This window comes from Ambystoma mexicanum, chromosome 12 (genome assembly GCF_040938575.1).
Source record: "Ambystoma mexicanum isolate Mex_15411 chromosome 12, UKY_AmexF1_1, whole genome shotgun sequence".
NCBI lineage: Eukaryota > Metazoa > Chordata > Amphibia > Caudata > Ambystomatidae > Ambystoma > Ambystoma mexicanum.
Genome location: NC_090936.1, coordinates 91,943,175 through 91,956,591, shown reverse-complemented (window position 1 = coordinate 91,956,591; position 13,417 = coordinate 91,943,175). Strand labels below are relative to the sequence as shown.

At 47.2% G+C, this 13,417-nt stretch overlaps 1 protein-coding gene across 2 annotated transcripts in view; it reads left to right on the top strand.

Moving 5' to 3' along the window:
* The window catches only part of RELN (reelin), a 2,335,047-nt gene that overhangs the window by 2,170,140 nt on the left and 151,490 nt on the right, over nucleotides 1-13,417 (top strand). For both annotated transcript variants that reach the window (XM_069628072.1, XM_069628071.1), the window contains exons 47-48: nucleotides 3,404-3,544; nucleotides 5,961-6,138. In XM_069628072.1, the coding sequence (XP_069484173.1) occupies nucleotides 3,404-3,544; nucleotides 5,961-6,138 (319 nt within the window). The remainder of the gene's footprint in view (nucleotides 1-3,403; nucleotides 3,545-5,960; nucleotides 6,139-13,417) is intronic.

Here is a 13,417-nt window from a genome sequence, read left to right as displayed (position 1 = left end):
AATACCAAGAATCAGTGTCTTCCTTGAGATGTGCTTCTATGCAAACAATACTCCTATGCAAGGCGTTGAATTGGTTGGCTGTTTGCACAAAGACAGTCCCTTCCAGACAGGCCCTCGGGTGCCCAGCCACGCAGTGGTCAGCGGTTGCCCATTGGGTGCATTTGGGCTAATATTATACCAGCTTGGCCTGTGGGAATTCAGGGCCCGGGACGTTGAAGGCATGGTGGGTGATGCACAACGTACTTGCGTTAATTAGAGGCGGGACTGGGAAACAGACCACTCCCGCAGAGATTGCTCCTTGAGGACCCAATTGCAGCAGAAGTCTAACATTGCTGTTCATTTTGCAACAAATCGTAAACTGTGTGGCGGCGACACGTGATGTTACATTTATAGTTTGTGGCGAACAGGTCCCCACTGAACAATTTTCGTGCCAGAGGTGTGATTGCAGGCATAATCGTCCTATGTGCCTTTGTATTTGCACTTTGCAGTGCACTTTGGCAGGCATGTGCACATGGCAGGCAGCGTTTACAACAGATTCCATAGGCATCCATTGATTTTACGCCAGTATGCAAGTGCTGTTAGACTCCAAAGACATACTCAAGGGAGTGGTGAGCGAGTCATCCACCCAGATAGTAAAGGCTCCAGTGACGAGAATTCTCGTGTAGTTCATTTGCAGAGAAAGGGCAAAGTCCACACTACTGTGTGGTGGGCGGTAGATTTATGCCCGGGTGGGGCGTTTGGGTTGGGCAAGTTGGCCATCGGAGATTCTGAAGACTTGCGCCCGACACTTAATATGCAAGTGGGACGGGAAGCTAGATACCCAGGCTGGCAGCGCAACCCTCCTTTTACCTACAAGTCATGTTCCTCACTCCTCAAGCAGAAGCCATTGGTTCCGGGAAGGGGGTGCAGTGAATGATTTTCAATGCTATAGAAAGCAAACTGCAGGTGGCGCTGCAGCAGAAATAATGCTGCTTTCAATCCAATGACATGGATTGAAAGCAGCATTATTATAGTGCTGCAGGCAGTGGGCACGAACATTTCGCGCCGTTTCCGGAATCTCAAAAATCCTGAGATTACAGGGACTTTTCTGGAGACCCGGAGAAATGCTTAAAATTCCGGAGTCTCCGGAAAAATTCCGGCGGTTAGGCAGGTATGGGGTGCACACTTCTTTGGCAATCCGCTAGCAACGCAAGCCTCGATTTCAGTATCCGCATCACGTGGGTTCTTAAAGGCTCAAGTACCACAGCCCCATTGCACCATACATGACTTGCCTTATATCTTGCGCGTTTATACCAGTGATTAACTTTACTTAAAGGCCTCTTAGTTAAGCTCAAACCCCCCCCAGTGTTCCTACACTGTCCAAAAATCCCCTGGACTAGGAGTGCGCCCACCACAAATGGACTGTTCGCACTGATTGGAGCCATGATCATATCGGTTCGAATTGTCTTTTGATATTATCATCACAAGAGATTACCAAAATGTAGACAATTGTGAATGAACACTTTATCCCTACCTGGATGTTAAAGTCCCCCTGTCTATGAACGGGCACTTGTGGTTGCCGCAATCCTATACATTGGGCCTCATTACGACCCAGGCGGTAAGGGGTTAACGGCAGCGTTAACAGCGCCGACCCTTACCGCCTGAGTACGAGGTCCCTTAGCGCCATGGCGCTTTTAACACCTGCTTTTAGCAGGTGTTAAAATCCATGGCGCTAAGGGACCATGGAGTTAATTACGCCACCGTAATTTACGGTGGCGTAATTAACGCCTTCCCCACTCCCATTATGCCCTATGGGGCAAAAATGGGATTGGGGAAGGGTAAATGGGGATTGGGGACTTACCGCCCCGCCAAGGTCGGAATGGGGCGGTAAGTCCGCCAACCACCATGGCGTAAACGTAGTTTACGCCATGGTGGTAAAGTCACGGCCCAGGCGGTAACTTACCGCCTGGGTCGTAATGAGGCCCATTGTACGTTAAACCATTGACGGTGCACAGGGAAGCCTCCGCCCTTCTTGGCGATTGCGACACCAATCTTACACACTAGTTCATAGCGTAGGGCGACATTATACTCCTCTGGCCGGACAGCACCACCCTAGTCTATGAGGTATATGAACTTGTCCAATTAGTTTCTCACTAGTGTGAAAGCCCCTGTGCACGGGCCAAAAGTGCAGATCCCCCCAGTGGTGACAACAGGTGAAGCTATGCAAATTGGCATTTTCTTTATATATCTTAAGGCAACAGCTCCCTCTACTGGGGACAGCAGGTGAAGCTATGCGAATAGGCATTTTCTTTATATATTTTAAGGCAATAGCTCCCTCTACTGGGGACAGCAGGTGAAGCTATGCGCAACAGCTCCCTCTACTGGGGACAGCAGGTGAAGCTATGCGAATAGGCATTTTCTTTATATATTTTAAGGCAATAGCTCCCTCTACTGGGGACAGCAGGTGAAGCTATGCGCAACAACTCCCTCTACTGGGGACAGCAGGTGAAGCTATGCGAATAGGCATTTTCTTTATATATTTTAAGGCAATAGCTCCCTCTACTGGGGACAGCAGGTGAAGCTATGCGCAACAGCTCCCTCTACTGGGGACAGCAGGTGAAGCTATGCAAATAGGCATTTTCTTTATATATTTTAAGGCAATAGCTCCCTCTACTGGGGACAGCAGGTGAAGCTATGCGCAACAGCTCCCTCTACTGGGGACAGCAGGTGAAGCTATGCGAATAGGCATTTTCTTTATATATTTTAAGGCAATAGCTCCCTCTACTGGGGACAGCAGGTGAAGCTATGCGAATAGGCATTTTCTTTATATATTTTAAGGCAGTAGCTCCCTCGATTGGGGACAGCAGGTGAAGCTGCGCAACAGCTCCCTCTACTGGGGACAGCAGGTGAAGCTATGCGAATTGGCATTTTATTTATATATCTTAAGGCAACAGCTCACTCTACTGGGGACAGCAGGTGAAGCTATGCGAATTGGCATTTTCTTTATATATCTTAAGGCAACAGCTCCCTCTACTGGGGACAGCAGGTGTATTTTAAGGTAACAGCTCCCTCTACTGGGGACAGCAGGTGAAGCTGTGCGAATTGGCATTTTCTTTATATATCTTAAGGCAACAGCTCCCTCTATTGGGGACAGCAGGTGAAGCTATGCGCAACAGCTCCCTCTACTGGGGACAGCAGGTGTATCTTAAGGTAACAGCTCCCTCTACTGCGCATGACTGCATTGGACATCGGAAAAACATACATCTGGCCTTTTATTATATAGGATTTCCTCATGTGCTGAAAGTGGGGCCAGAGACACCCACCACCTCCCAGAGTATGGACTGGCAAATAGCGCTCTCCCATTACAATGCGGACTCCAGTCAAATACTGTGTTTCTAGTTGATGCTTTCTTCTGTTCCTCAAGGTCCCAGGCTACTCGATTCCGTTGGCATCAGCCAGCTCCTTTTGATAAGCAGCAAACCTGGGCTATCGATAACGTTTACATCGGCGACGGTTGTGTCGATATGTGCAGCGGCCATGGTAAATGCCTACATGACAACTGCGTGTAAGTATAAATTCATTCATTTCACAACTCATCTTGTATACTATTATTTATTTGACTTCTCTTCACTCTGTTGAGACCTCATGGATTCTAACTTCCCTGCTAGACCCCCTTCTCCCTTAGCCGCTGTCTAAATCCCCCGCTTACCTGGGTGTTTGGGAGATGGTCAGAACCGTAGAGCAAAGGGTAATGCTTTTTATTTGAACATACACTTTGCCACTTCCAGGCAATATGCTCTCTTTCCCAGTCTCTCACTCTCTTTCCCAGTCTCTCACTCTCTTTCCCAGTCTCTCACTCTCTTTCCCAGTCTCTCACTCTCTTTCCCAGTCCCTCACTCTCTTTCCCAGTCTCTCACTCTCTTTCCCAGTCTCTCACTCTCTTTCCCAGTCTCTCACTCTCTTTCCCAGTCTCTCACTCTCTTTCCCAGTCTCTCACTCTCTTTCCCAGTCTCTCACTCTCTTTCCCAGTCTCTCACTCTCTTTCTCCCTCTCACTCTCTTTCCCAGTCTCTCACTCTCTTTCCCAGTCTCTCACTCTCTTTCCCAGTCTCTCACTCTCTTTCCCAGTCTCTCACTCTCTTTCCCAGTCTCACTCTCTTTTGATCTATCTCACTTGATCTCTTTCTGTCTCTTAATCTCTAATCCTCTCACTCTTACTCTCACGTCCTCTTGCATGCTCGCTCTCTCAATTCTTTCCTCCGAGAGAGAGAGACAAAATTGGGGGAGAAAGAGACCACCAGAGAGGGGACAATGAGACATTGAGTTTGTTGAGGGCTGCAGCGGGGAGAGCCCGAGAGGAATGGATTCAGCCAGCTAGTGGAGTGCTGGGCTATGGATATATATAAACACATGGCACAGAACATTGATAAGGCAGCAAGTCTGAATAGAGAGCCGCGCACTAGGTGACGGTATGCCGACGTACGGAAAATATCTTGCCAGGGTGTAGACTGCAGGGGTCTTCAACCTTTGGCTCTCCAGATGATGTGGACTACAAATCCCATCAGCCCCATCTTGCACATTCAAGGGGAGGGACCATGAAATGTGTACTCCAAAACTACTGGAGGGGCAAAGGTTGCAGGCTGGGAAGATGCTAATAGAGAGAGGTTAAAAAGGGGGGGCAGGTGAAAGCAGATAGCACACGCTGTTTGACTGTTTGCAGTGCAAAAGGGTCAAAAGGCAGACATGATGGGTTGGGTAAGCCAAAGGTGGGTGTCGGGTCAGCAGGGCAGGTGGGATGGAAGTTCATTGGGAAAGAAAGGGTAGTGATGAAGAGAAAGAGGGGTTGGGAAGAGATAAAAGAGAGGACAGGGTGTCCTGAATTTGTCTGATTTTAGAGGAGAAGGGGGACGCAAAGTCATCAGCAAAGGAGGAGGAAGATATTGAGCGAAGGTTTGGTGGCAGCAGCATGGCCTGAGAGCCCTGGGCTGCTTGCAATGGTTTGGGTGGAGGCAGTACATGAGAATAATGCAATAGCAAGACTTAATCATGTCTATCGCAGTGGTGAGGGCATGGAGGGAGGCTTTGTGGGCAGCGAGGAGAGCAGGGAAGTGAGGTATGTGCTAACAATGAAAGTGAAGATGCCAGCTGTTGGGTGGTTGGGGAGATCCAATGTTGAGGGCAGCTCGAAGTGCAAGGGTGAGCCAGGAAGTGTAACTGGTCGGGAGGGACTAGAGATGTGTCGATCTCTACAAGTCAACAGTATCCGGGTTAAATATTCTTCTGGTGATTGCAGAAAACTGAAGTAGGGGCAGATAGACTGGGGAGGGGGGGAGTGGAGATGGTCAAATGAACGAGGGTGTGGTCCGAGGGCGAGGGGTCTACAGAGGGGGTGAAGTGAGGCTAGGAAGACAAGATCTGCTGTGTTTTCAGGGCCGTGGATGGAACGAGTTTATAGATTTACCAAGCGTGGTCAGAGAGAGAAAGTGGAGTCCATGTGGTCTGTACTCCATGGCCATGTTAGGGAGGTGTAGGTCACTCGTGGCAATACCAGGGACATCACCCAGGAGCTTTTTTGAGCAGTAAGTTGGGATCAGAGAGGAAAAGACTGATAGTTTCAGGTGGGCTATGGATGAGTAGGTTAGTGAGGGCGGGAGAGCAAGAGATTTGATGCAGAGTAATGGTGTCGTGTTTAAGTAGCACTCTCGCCGAAGCGTGGTACATAACATATTTTTATATACAGCTATCACCCAGCTGAAAGGGGTAGATATTTTATCAACCTTAGGAACATGAAAAGCTGAGTGAGCCTTGCTGGGATTTGAGCCTGCGACCTACAGGTCACGCACAGGAACCTGCTAAGTTGGGTGTGCGCAGGCAGCTGGGACGTTTTAAAGTGCAATCGCTTTTGCTTATTATGTCTTTAAAACGGGTTTCATCCAAAATTGGTTCTCAAGGTTTTTGTGCTGTCTTTGTTTCCCCCCGAAGCTGCGACGAGAACTGGGGTGGGATCTACTGTGACGAACCAGAGACCTCTCTACCAGCTCAGCTGAAAGACAACTTCAACCGAGCGCCCTCCAGTCAGAACTGGCTCACCGTAAACGGCGGGAAGCTGACCTCGGTGTGTGGGGCAGTGTCCTCCGGCCTGTCTCTTCACTTCAGCGGGGTCAGTAATGGTCAGGCATGAAACGCCGTGCAGTGTGTGTGGATAGCTGCGTATAACATTATATATATATATATATATCACAGAGATCAACATATATATATATATATATATATATACAAATGTATGCTGTACCAAGTTCTCTAATTTATTTTAGTAATTTTAGTATATGTATCTATATATATAAAATGGAAAATCTGTTAGTTTGTGTGTTTATTCCTCATACAATTCCACACCGTTCCACCAATCAGCACCACGTTTTGCAGTTACCTGTTAGGACCCTCTGGATGCCACTGGGGACACCCCATCCTGTCCCATGGATTACATGGTGACACCACACCCCGTCCCATGGATTTCAGCCCCTGTACACATGAGATGGTTGCCTCGAAGTGGCTAAACATCGAGATGGTCATAGAAGGACCAGAAAGCTCATTTCATGCGCCTGGACGCAATGAGCACAACTTTAAGGTCCCTGTGGAACCCTGAAAACCACGTATTCAGGCCCTAGGAGGCACAGTTTCCAAGATATTTGCACCGCAACACGCAAAACATCAATGTGCTCATAGAAGAACCGGACAAAGCTCATTTTAACCTCCTGTCATGGCGCGGCCTCGCCACTCATGCCACGCCGTGCCTTCCTGGAAACTCACCTGGAGGCTCTGTGACTGGCTGCCGTGGGGATCCTGCGGTGGCTCCTGATGCTGCAAAACCGATTCATAGGGCTGCCATCTTTCTTTTCTTCCACATGCGCAAGGGACCAGCAGCCCTTTTCTGAGCATGTGCAGTGAAAGCAGCATTAGCAGTCGCCCATGCAACACGAATCAGACGCAAGCCTCCGGCCTATAAAGAGGCCACAGACTTAGCCCTCAGTGTATTGCAACCTTTTCTGAAGGGACGCTTCTTGCTGCAGAGTTGTTGCCTGCTTCGGACCTCTTTCTGCTGTGTGCTCTTGCTCAGTATTCTGTTTCTACCTCGTTCTCCTTCTGTGGGTGGTCTTACCATCTGCCAGTCTCCAGCATGCTTCCTGCTCCCTCCTTTCCTGGGTACGCCCTTCTACCTCTTTCTTTCCTTTTTCCTTGCCCCAGTATTCTCATCTCCCCTTCCTTCTGTCTTCCTTGGGCCTTCCACATCAGTGTTTACACTGCCTGACACCACGCTAATACGTGGTTGGTCCTTCCTCGTGGTGTTGGGAAGGGGCTCACTGTCCTCGGTCACTGTTGTAATCCACAGACCGGGGTTCCGGGGGCGTCTTCACTCATCGCTCAATATCGGACCGGATCGGACATCGGGCTAAGACCTACCCTGGACCGAGCAAAAGGCAAACCATCAGGTACGCTGGAGTCAAGGAGGGCACACCTTGATAAATTGCGATGCATTACCACTACCCTGGAGCCCGACATGGAAGCCCTACAGAAATTACGGGATGAATTGCAGGCAGTGCGTACCAAAGTCTCTAACTTGAAATCCAAGAATAGGAACTTAAGGGAGGCATTGTCCACCACAGCCTCTGCAGCCCATAACGAGAGTGCAATTGGGCAGTCTAGTTCGTGCGATATGATGGCGAACCTAGGAAATTGACTCATTGTGCAATCATTGTACCATTCAGTTTATGCTTAGACCAACACATTTTTGACTGATAAAGCTAAAATAGGTTACATCATCAGTCATTTGACAGGGACGGCTTTAGCTTGGACTTGGGCTGTTCCTTACGTATCCTCTCATAGCCCGTTGTTGGACGATTTTGCTGGTTTTGAAAAGGCCTTCTTCGATGTATTCAAATCCCCTAACCAAGCTGCTACCGCCCAGAGCCAGTTGTTGGAATTGCGTCAAGGGACCCAGGATATCGTTTCTTTCATTGGCCTGTTTTAAATAACTGGCCCCCGACTCCTTGTGGCCTGAAATAACGCAGCTCACCCTTTTTCGCGGAAATCTGCCTGAGGAATCTGGAGGAGGAATTTGCACAAAAGAACAATATCTCCAGAGTCAGAAAACAGCAATGTGCTAACATTAAAGTGATTTATGGTGCCCCGTTATCCTCTGGTCCGGTTGTTTTTCAGACTGTACCTTTGCTGATGGCCATCAATGAACAACCTGGCCTTTTCACATCATTCGCATGCCAGCCTATCCTGTGGTCTTAGGGTTACCTTGGTTAATTGATAATTAGAATTGTTCCATGTACATGCGCTGGCAATTGTAAGATAACTGTCATTGCATAACAATACTAATCAACATAATGTGCTTGAATGTCGATATTTATTCCATGGTCAGTACTATTAATGCCGACATGTGTTTCGACCAAATCAGTCTTTTTCAAGGCACAATTTATAGTCCGATATTCACACGAGTCCTGGCCAAATAGCCCAGATGGGTGTCTGATTATCGTGTCAGGTCGGTGGCAAATAGACTGGTGTTGTTGCTGTGATACGAACGCTGAGTTTCTATATTGACACGGTTTCCCTCATTGAAAAAGCGTGTTGTCGGTAGCTATTAGTCATTACCGGTATGCCTGATAAGCATCCCTGCTATTGTCTGGCCTGCGCAAAAAGAAGCAACGCGAGCGTCGGCAGGTTGCTCAAGGAAAAAAGTTCTGCAAGTATGATCATGTGATTTACAGAGATTGTGTCACGTGATAATGCATCCCGTTCGTATTGTTATGCAATAAGTTATCTTACAATGGCCAGCGCATGTACATGAAACAATTTGAATTATCTGTTTCATTACACTAGGCAGGGGTAGCCTACAGTTCCATAGTCTGCAGCTGTCAACAGATTTGACACACTATTTCCCAGTTTCGCCAAAGTGCCTTTATACCTGGTCACCCCAAACAAACATTACCTTGGTTAATGAACCACAATCCCAGTATTAATTGGACCACCCGCGTACCTTTATTTTCTTCCGACTGCTGTACCTTGCACTGCTTTGCCTCCATTACTCAGACCACAATGGTGGACTCTTTTCAGGAAGGAGCTTAGACACACTGGATGCAGAAGATTTCCTGTTTATCCCTCCCGATTGAATACCATCACTATCGAGATGTCTTTAGAGAGCCTGAGAACATACCTTTTACTCCACATTGTGAGTTTGATTGTGAAATCAACCTGGTTCCTGAACATGTCCTGCCAAATTTTATAACACACTCTTCGACAGAATCAGAAAGAATCGAACACAAGAAATACCTTGTAGACTGTTTATGACATGGGTATATTACACCATCCACATCACCTATGGGATCTCCTTTTGTTTTTTGTGCCTAAGAAAGAAGGCACACTCAGACTGTGCATTGATTATTGCTTGCTTAACGAAATCACGGTGAAAGACCGACACCCATTGCCCCTGATCACCAATATCCTTGAATCTTTACATACCGCTAAATGGTTCACCAAATTGGATCTTCGTGGGGCCTTCTATTTAGTACGTATCCGATCCGGGAATGAGTGGAAGCCGGCCTTTAAAACCCCTTTCAGCCATTTTGAATACAAAGTAATGACTTTTGGTCTTTGCAATGCCCCATCAGTCTTTCAGCGGTTCATGGGTTCAGTGTTTTAAGATCTCTTGAGGCAATCCGTATGGGTTTATTTGGATGACATTCTGGTGTTTTCATCCACCCGGGAATCACATATCTCTCATGTATCAGGAGTACTCAGAAGGCTACAACAGAACCCATATGTATGCTAAGATAGAAAATGCCAATTCCATGAGTCGGAAACAGAGTTCCTGGGATATATCATTAGTGCCAAAGGGATACATATTGACCCCAGAAAAGTGCAAGCTATATTGACCTGGAAAACCCCGCACGATTTGAAGTCCCTACAATGTTTCCCTGGGTTTGCCAACTAGTACAGGTGTTTCATCTATGACTTTGCCCTGCTTGCCCAAGGTTTAACCATCCTAAAAACAGCACTAAACATCCCTTTATGTGGACCAAAAGAGCTGAGAAAGCGTTCCTTACCCTTCAAGATGCTTTCACCAGGGCACCTGTCCTCCAACATCCTGACAACTCACTACCTTTTATAGTGGAGGGAGATGTGTCAGACTCCACTTTGGGAGCAATTTTTGCTGTAGATGGATCCATGTTCCAATTCCAAACTGCCAGTTTCTTATTACTCACGCAAATGACCATCCTGCAAACAGAACTATTCCATTATAGAAAAGGAACTGTTGGCTATCAAGGTAGCCTTTGAAGAATGGCATCAGCATCTGTTGGGAGGGTGTTGCAATGTAGAGGTACGGACGGATCATAGGAACCTGCAATACCTCAAAACTCAGCAGTCAGAATAGCAGACAAGCAAGGCGTGTGTACTTCATTCTACAATATGATTTATTTGTCACCCTACACCCCAAGAACACAAAATAAGAAAGCAGATGCCTTGTCCCGTTCCCTGGAAGAGACTGAACCCTGCAAACATCCTGGTTATATCCTGTCACACACTTCTTGGCTGCTGGGCAACCACTGCTTCATCAAACAGTGCAGGACACTGCATATGACCCGGCTCTCTCTGACCTTCTCGCCCATCCACAGATCAGTTCACAAATCTATTATTCTACAAAAATCAATTGTACATACCATCTGATTTTCTTTGATGGATTGTACTGTCACAAATGCATGACTCTAGATTGGCTGGTCACTGCGGATGTCACACCACTACTGAACTGATACAGAGACAGTTCTGGTGGCCAGGTCTAGGTTATCACGTCAAGAACTACATACTTTCTTGTCCAGTATGCACTCAGGCCAAGGTGGAACATAAGCGCCAAGTAGGTCTGCTACATCCACTGAAACCCCTACCATGTCCTTGGCATACCATTGCCACGGATTTCATCATGGACCTTCCTCCACCTAATGGCTCAACTTGTATAATGGTGGTAGTGGATTGTTTCTCTAAAATGGCACATTTCCTGTCTTTACCTGGTTTGCCTACTGCTCCACAACTTGCAGAACTCTTCTTTGACCATGTGTATCAGCTCCATGGCCTTCCTGAAAAGATCATATCGGACCGTGGTTCAAAATGCACTTCCCGGTTTTGGAATTCTTTATGCAAACTCACTGGTTTTCTCAATGCCTTCAGCTCTGGCTATCATCCACAGACAAATGGCCAGACAGAGCGGACTTATCAGACACTTGAGCAGTACTTGCACTATTTTACCAGTGGCATGCAGTCGGACTGGAACAACTGCCTTCATATGGCTGAGGTGGCCTAAAACAACACCGTCCACTCAGCTACTGCGGTTAGTCTGTTCTTTTGTTGAATGGTCTACCATCCTGCTCTGTTGCCTTCAACTTCTGTGACGACAGGTGTGGTGGTCTCCAGTTCTGTCCTTGTTCTGCGTTTTCACAAGGTACACCGTTAAGTGCTGGAACATCTACAGTCCTCCCAGGCCATGACAAAAACGGTTGCTGATATAAACAGCGTTCTATGGAACCGCATTACCATGTGGGGGATTGTGTCTGGCTCTCTACGAAGAATCTGCCTTTGCATAACATATCCAGGAAGCTTGCTACAGGATTTGCTGGTCCTTTTTGGGCTTCCCATTGTATTTCGCCTGTGGCTTTTCGTCTTGCCTTACCTGTCTCTGGAAGATCCATCCGGTGTTTCACGTTTCTCTTTTGAAGGCTTAATTGTTCTGATGCATACCATCGTGGCACCCCACGCCCTAGCCCTCTGCTTGTGGCTGGTGCTCCAGAATTTGAGGTAGATGACATCTGTGATCCGACATGGCCGCCTGTCGTACACCCAACAGCACGTTATAATGATTTTAAAAGGCAAAACGAGTCAGGGGTCATTTAAATCCTAGTCCTGCAGCTGGAGTGCTGCACACAGGTACACACCTCCAAGTGACTTGAAATAGCCTTTAGAATGAACCTCTGGCGGCACGATTCTATACACTGCCAAAATGGCAGCGCCTGCACTAATTTTGAAGTGCTGATAGGTACCTTCATGGAACAGAAGTGCTGCAGTGGGATCTCCAAGTTGGACACGCGGGAAACAAAGCCAATCCATGGATTCACAGTATCCACACTAAACGCATTTGGATGCATTGAGCCAAATTGTCATAAACAAGCACAAATGCAAAAAAGTGCAGAGGATGCTTTGTTTGCCCTTGTTTTAGAAATGCGCAGGTCACTTTATTCTCAAAGGTAACCTATGCTGTACAGAAGTGCAAATGATGTGCTGGCCAGCCCACTGGCGTAACTGCGGCCCCCACAGCCCCCGCCACCACATGTCCTGAGAGTGGGACCCACGGAGTAAAAACAATTAAACAAAAAAAAATCAACACAAATAAAATCACTATTTTGTTTTTCTTTTTTTATTCACTCTGCAGTCATTTGTTTCTATAACAGAAACATGCTCTTTATGAAGGAAGAGTGACTACAAAAAGAACCTTTCATTTTGAAGCATGGGGCTCCCCCACCCCATGACATGGAAGACCTTCGCTGGAGGCCTCCATGTAATGTGGTGGGGGAACCCTATGACTTCAAAAAGAAATAGTTTATTTTTGAAGTCATTCTGCCTTCATAAAGAAATTATTCCCGTAATCGTTCTGTCCTTAACGGAAATAATTTCTTTATGAGTCAGAGTGACTTAAAAAAAGAAACAATTTCTTCTTGAAGTGATAAGGCTCCCCTCAACCCCATGACGTGTGTGTTTGTGAGTCTATGGTGAAAGGGTGCACAGAAATATATGGATAGCTGGGTGTGCGTGTGTGCGGTGAAAGGGTGCACACTTAAATGTATAGGTGGCTGGGTGTGCGTGTGTGCGATGAAAGGGTGCACACTTAAATGTATAGGTGGCCGCCTGTGTGAGTTTTTGGTGAAAGGGTGAACCCTTAAATGTACGGGTGGCTGCCTGGGTGTGCCTGTATGATGAAAGGGTGCACACATAAAGGTATTGGTGGCTGCCTGGGTGTGCATGTATGGTGAAAGAGTGCACACTTAAATGTACAGATGGCTGGGTGTGCGTGTGTGTATGATGAATGGTGTGGGTGCTTGTGTTCAGGGGCACAACAAAACCTACATTTCTGGGGACTAACACTTCAAATGTTGGGAGTGGTGCTAACTTCACGGCTGAAGGCCAAACATATTTGTGTGGGGGCATCTAACTTCTTTACACATTTTAATGGGACTATTCTAGTGCAGCTTCAATGTTACAAGCAGTTTACTCTCTTCTTTAAGTCTGAAAGCACCCACGTATGGACTGTTGTGAGAATGAGCAGTCTCCTGTTCCCTCTCTACCCTTCCAGTCACTCCCCTGACATGCAAGTAGTAAAGTTGGGGTAGGGGTGG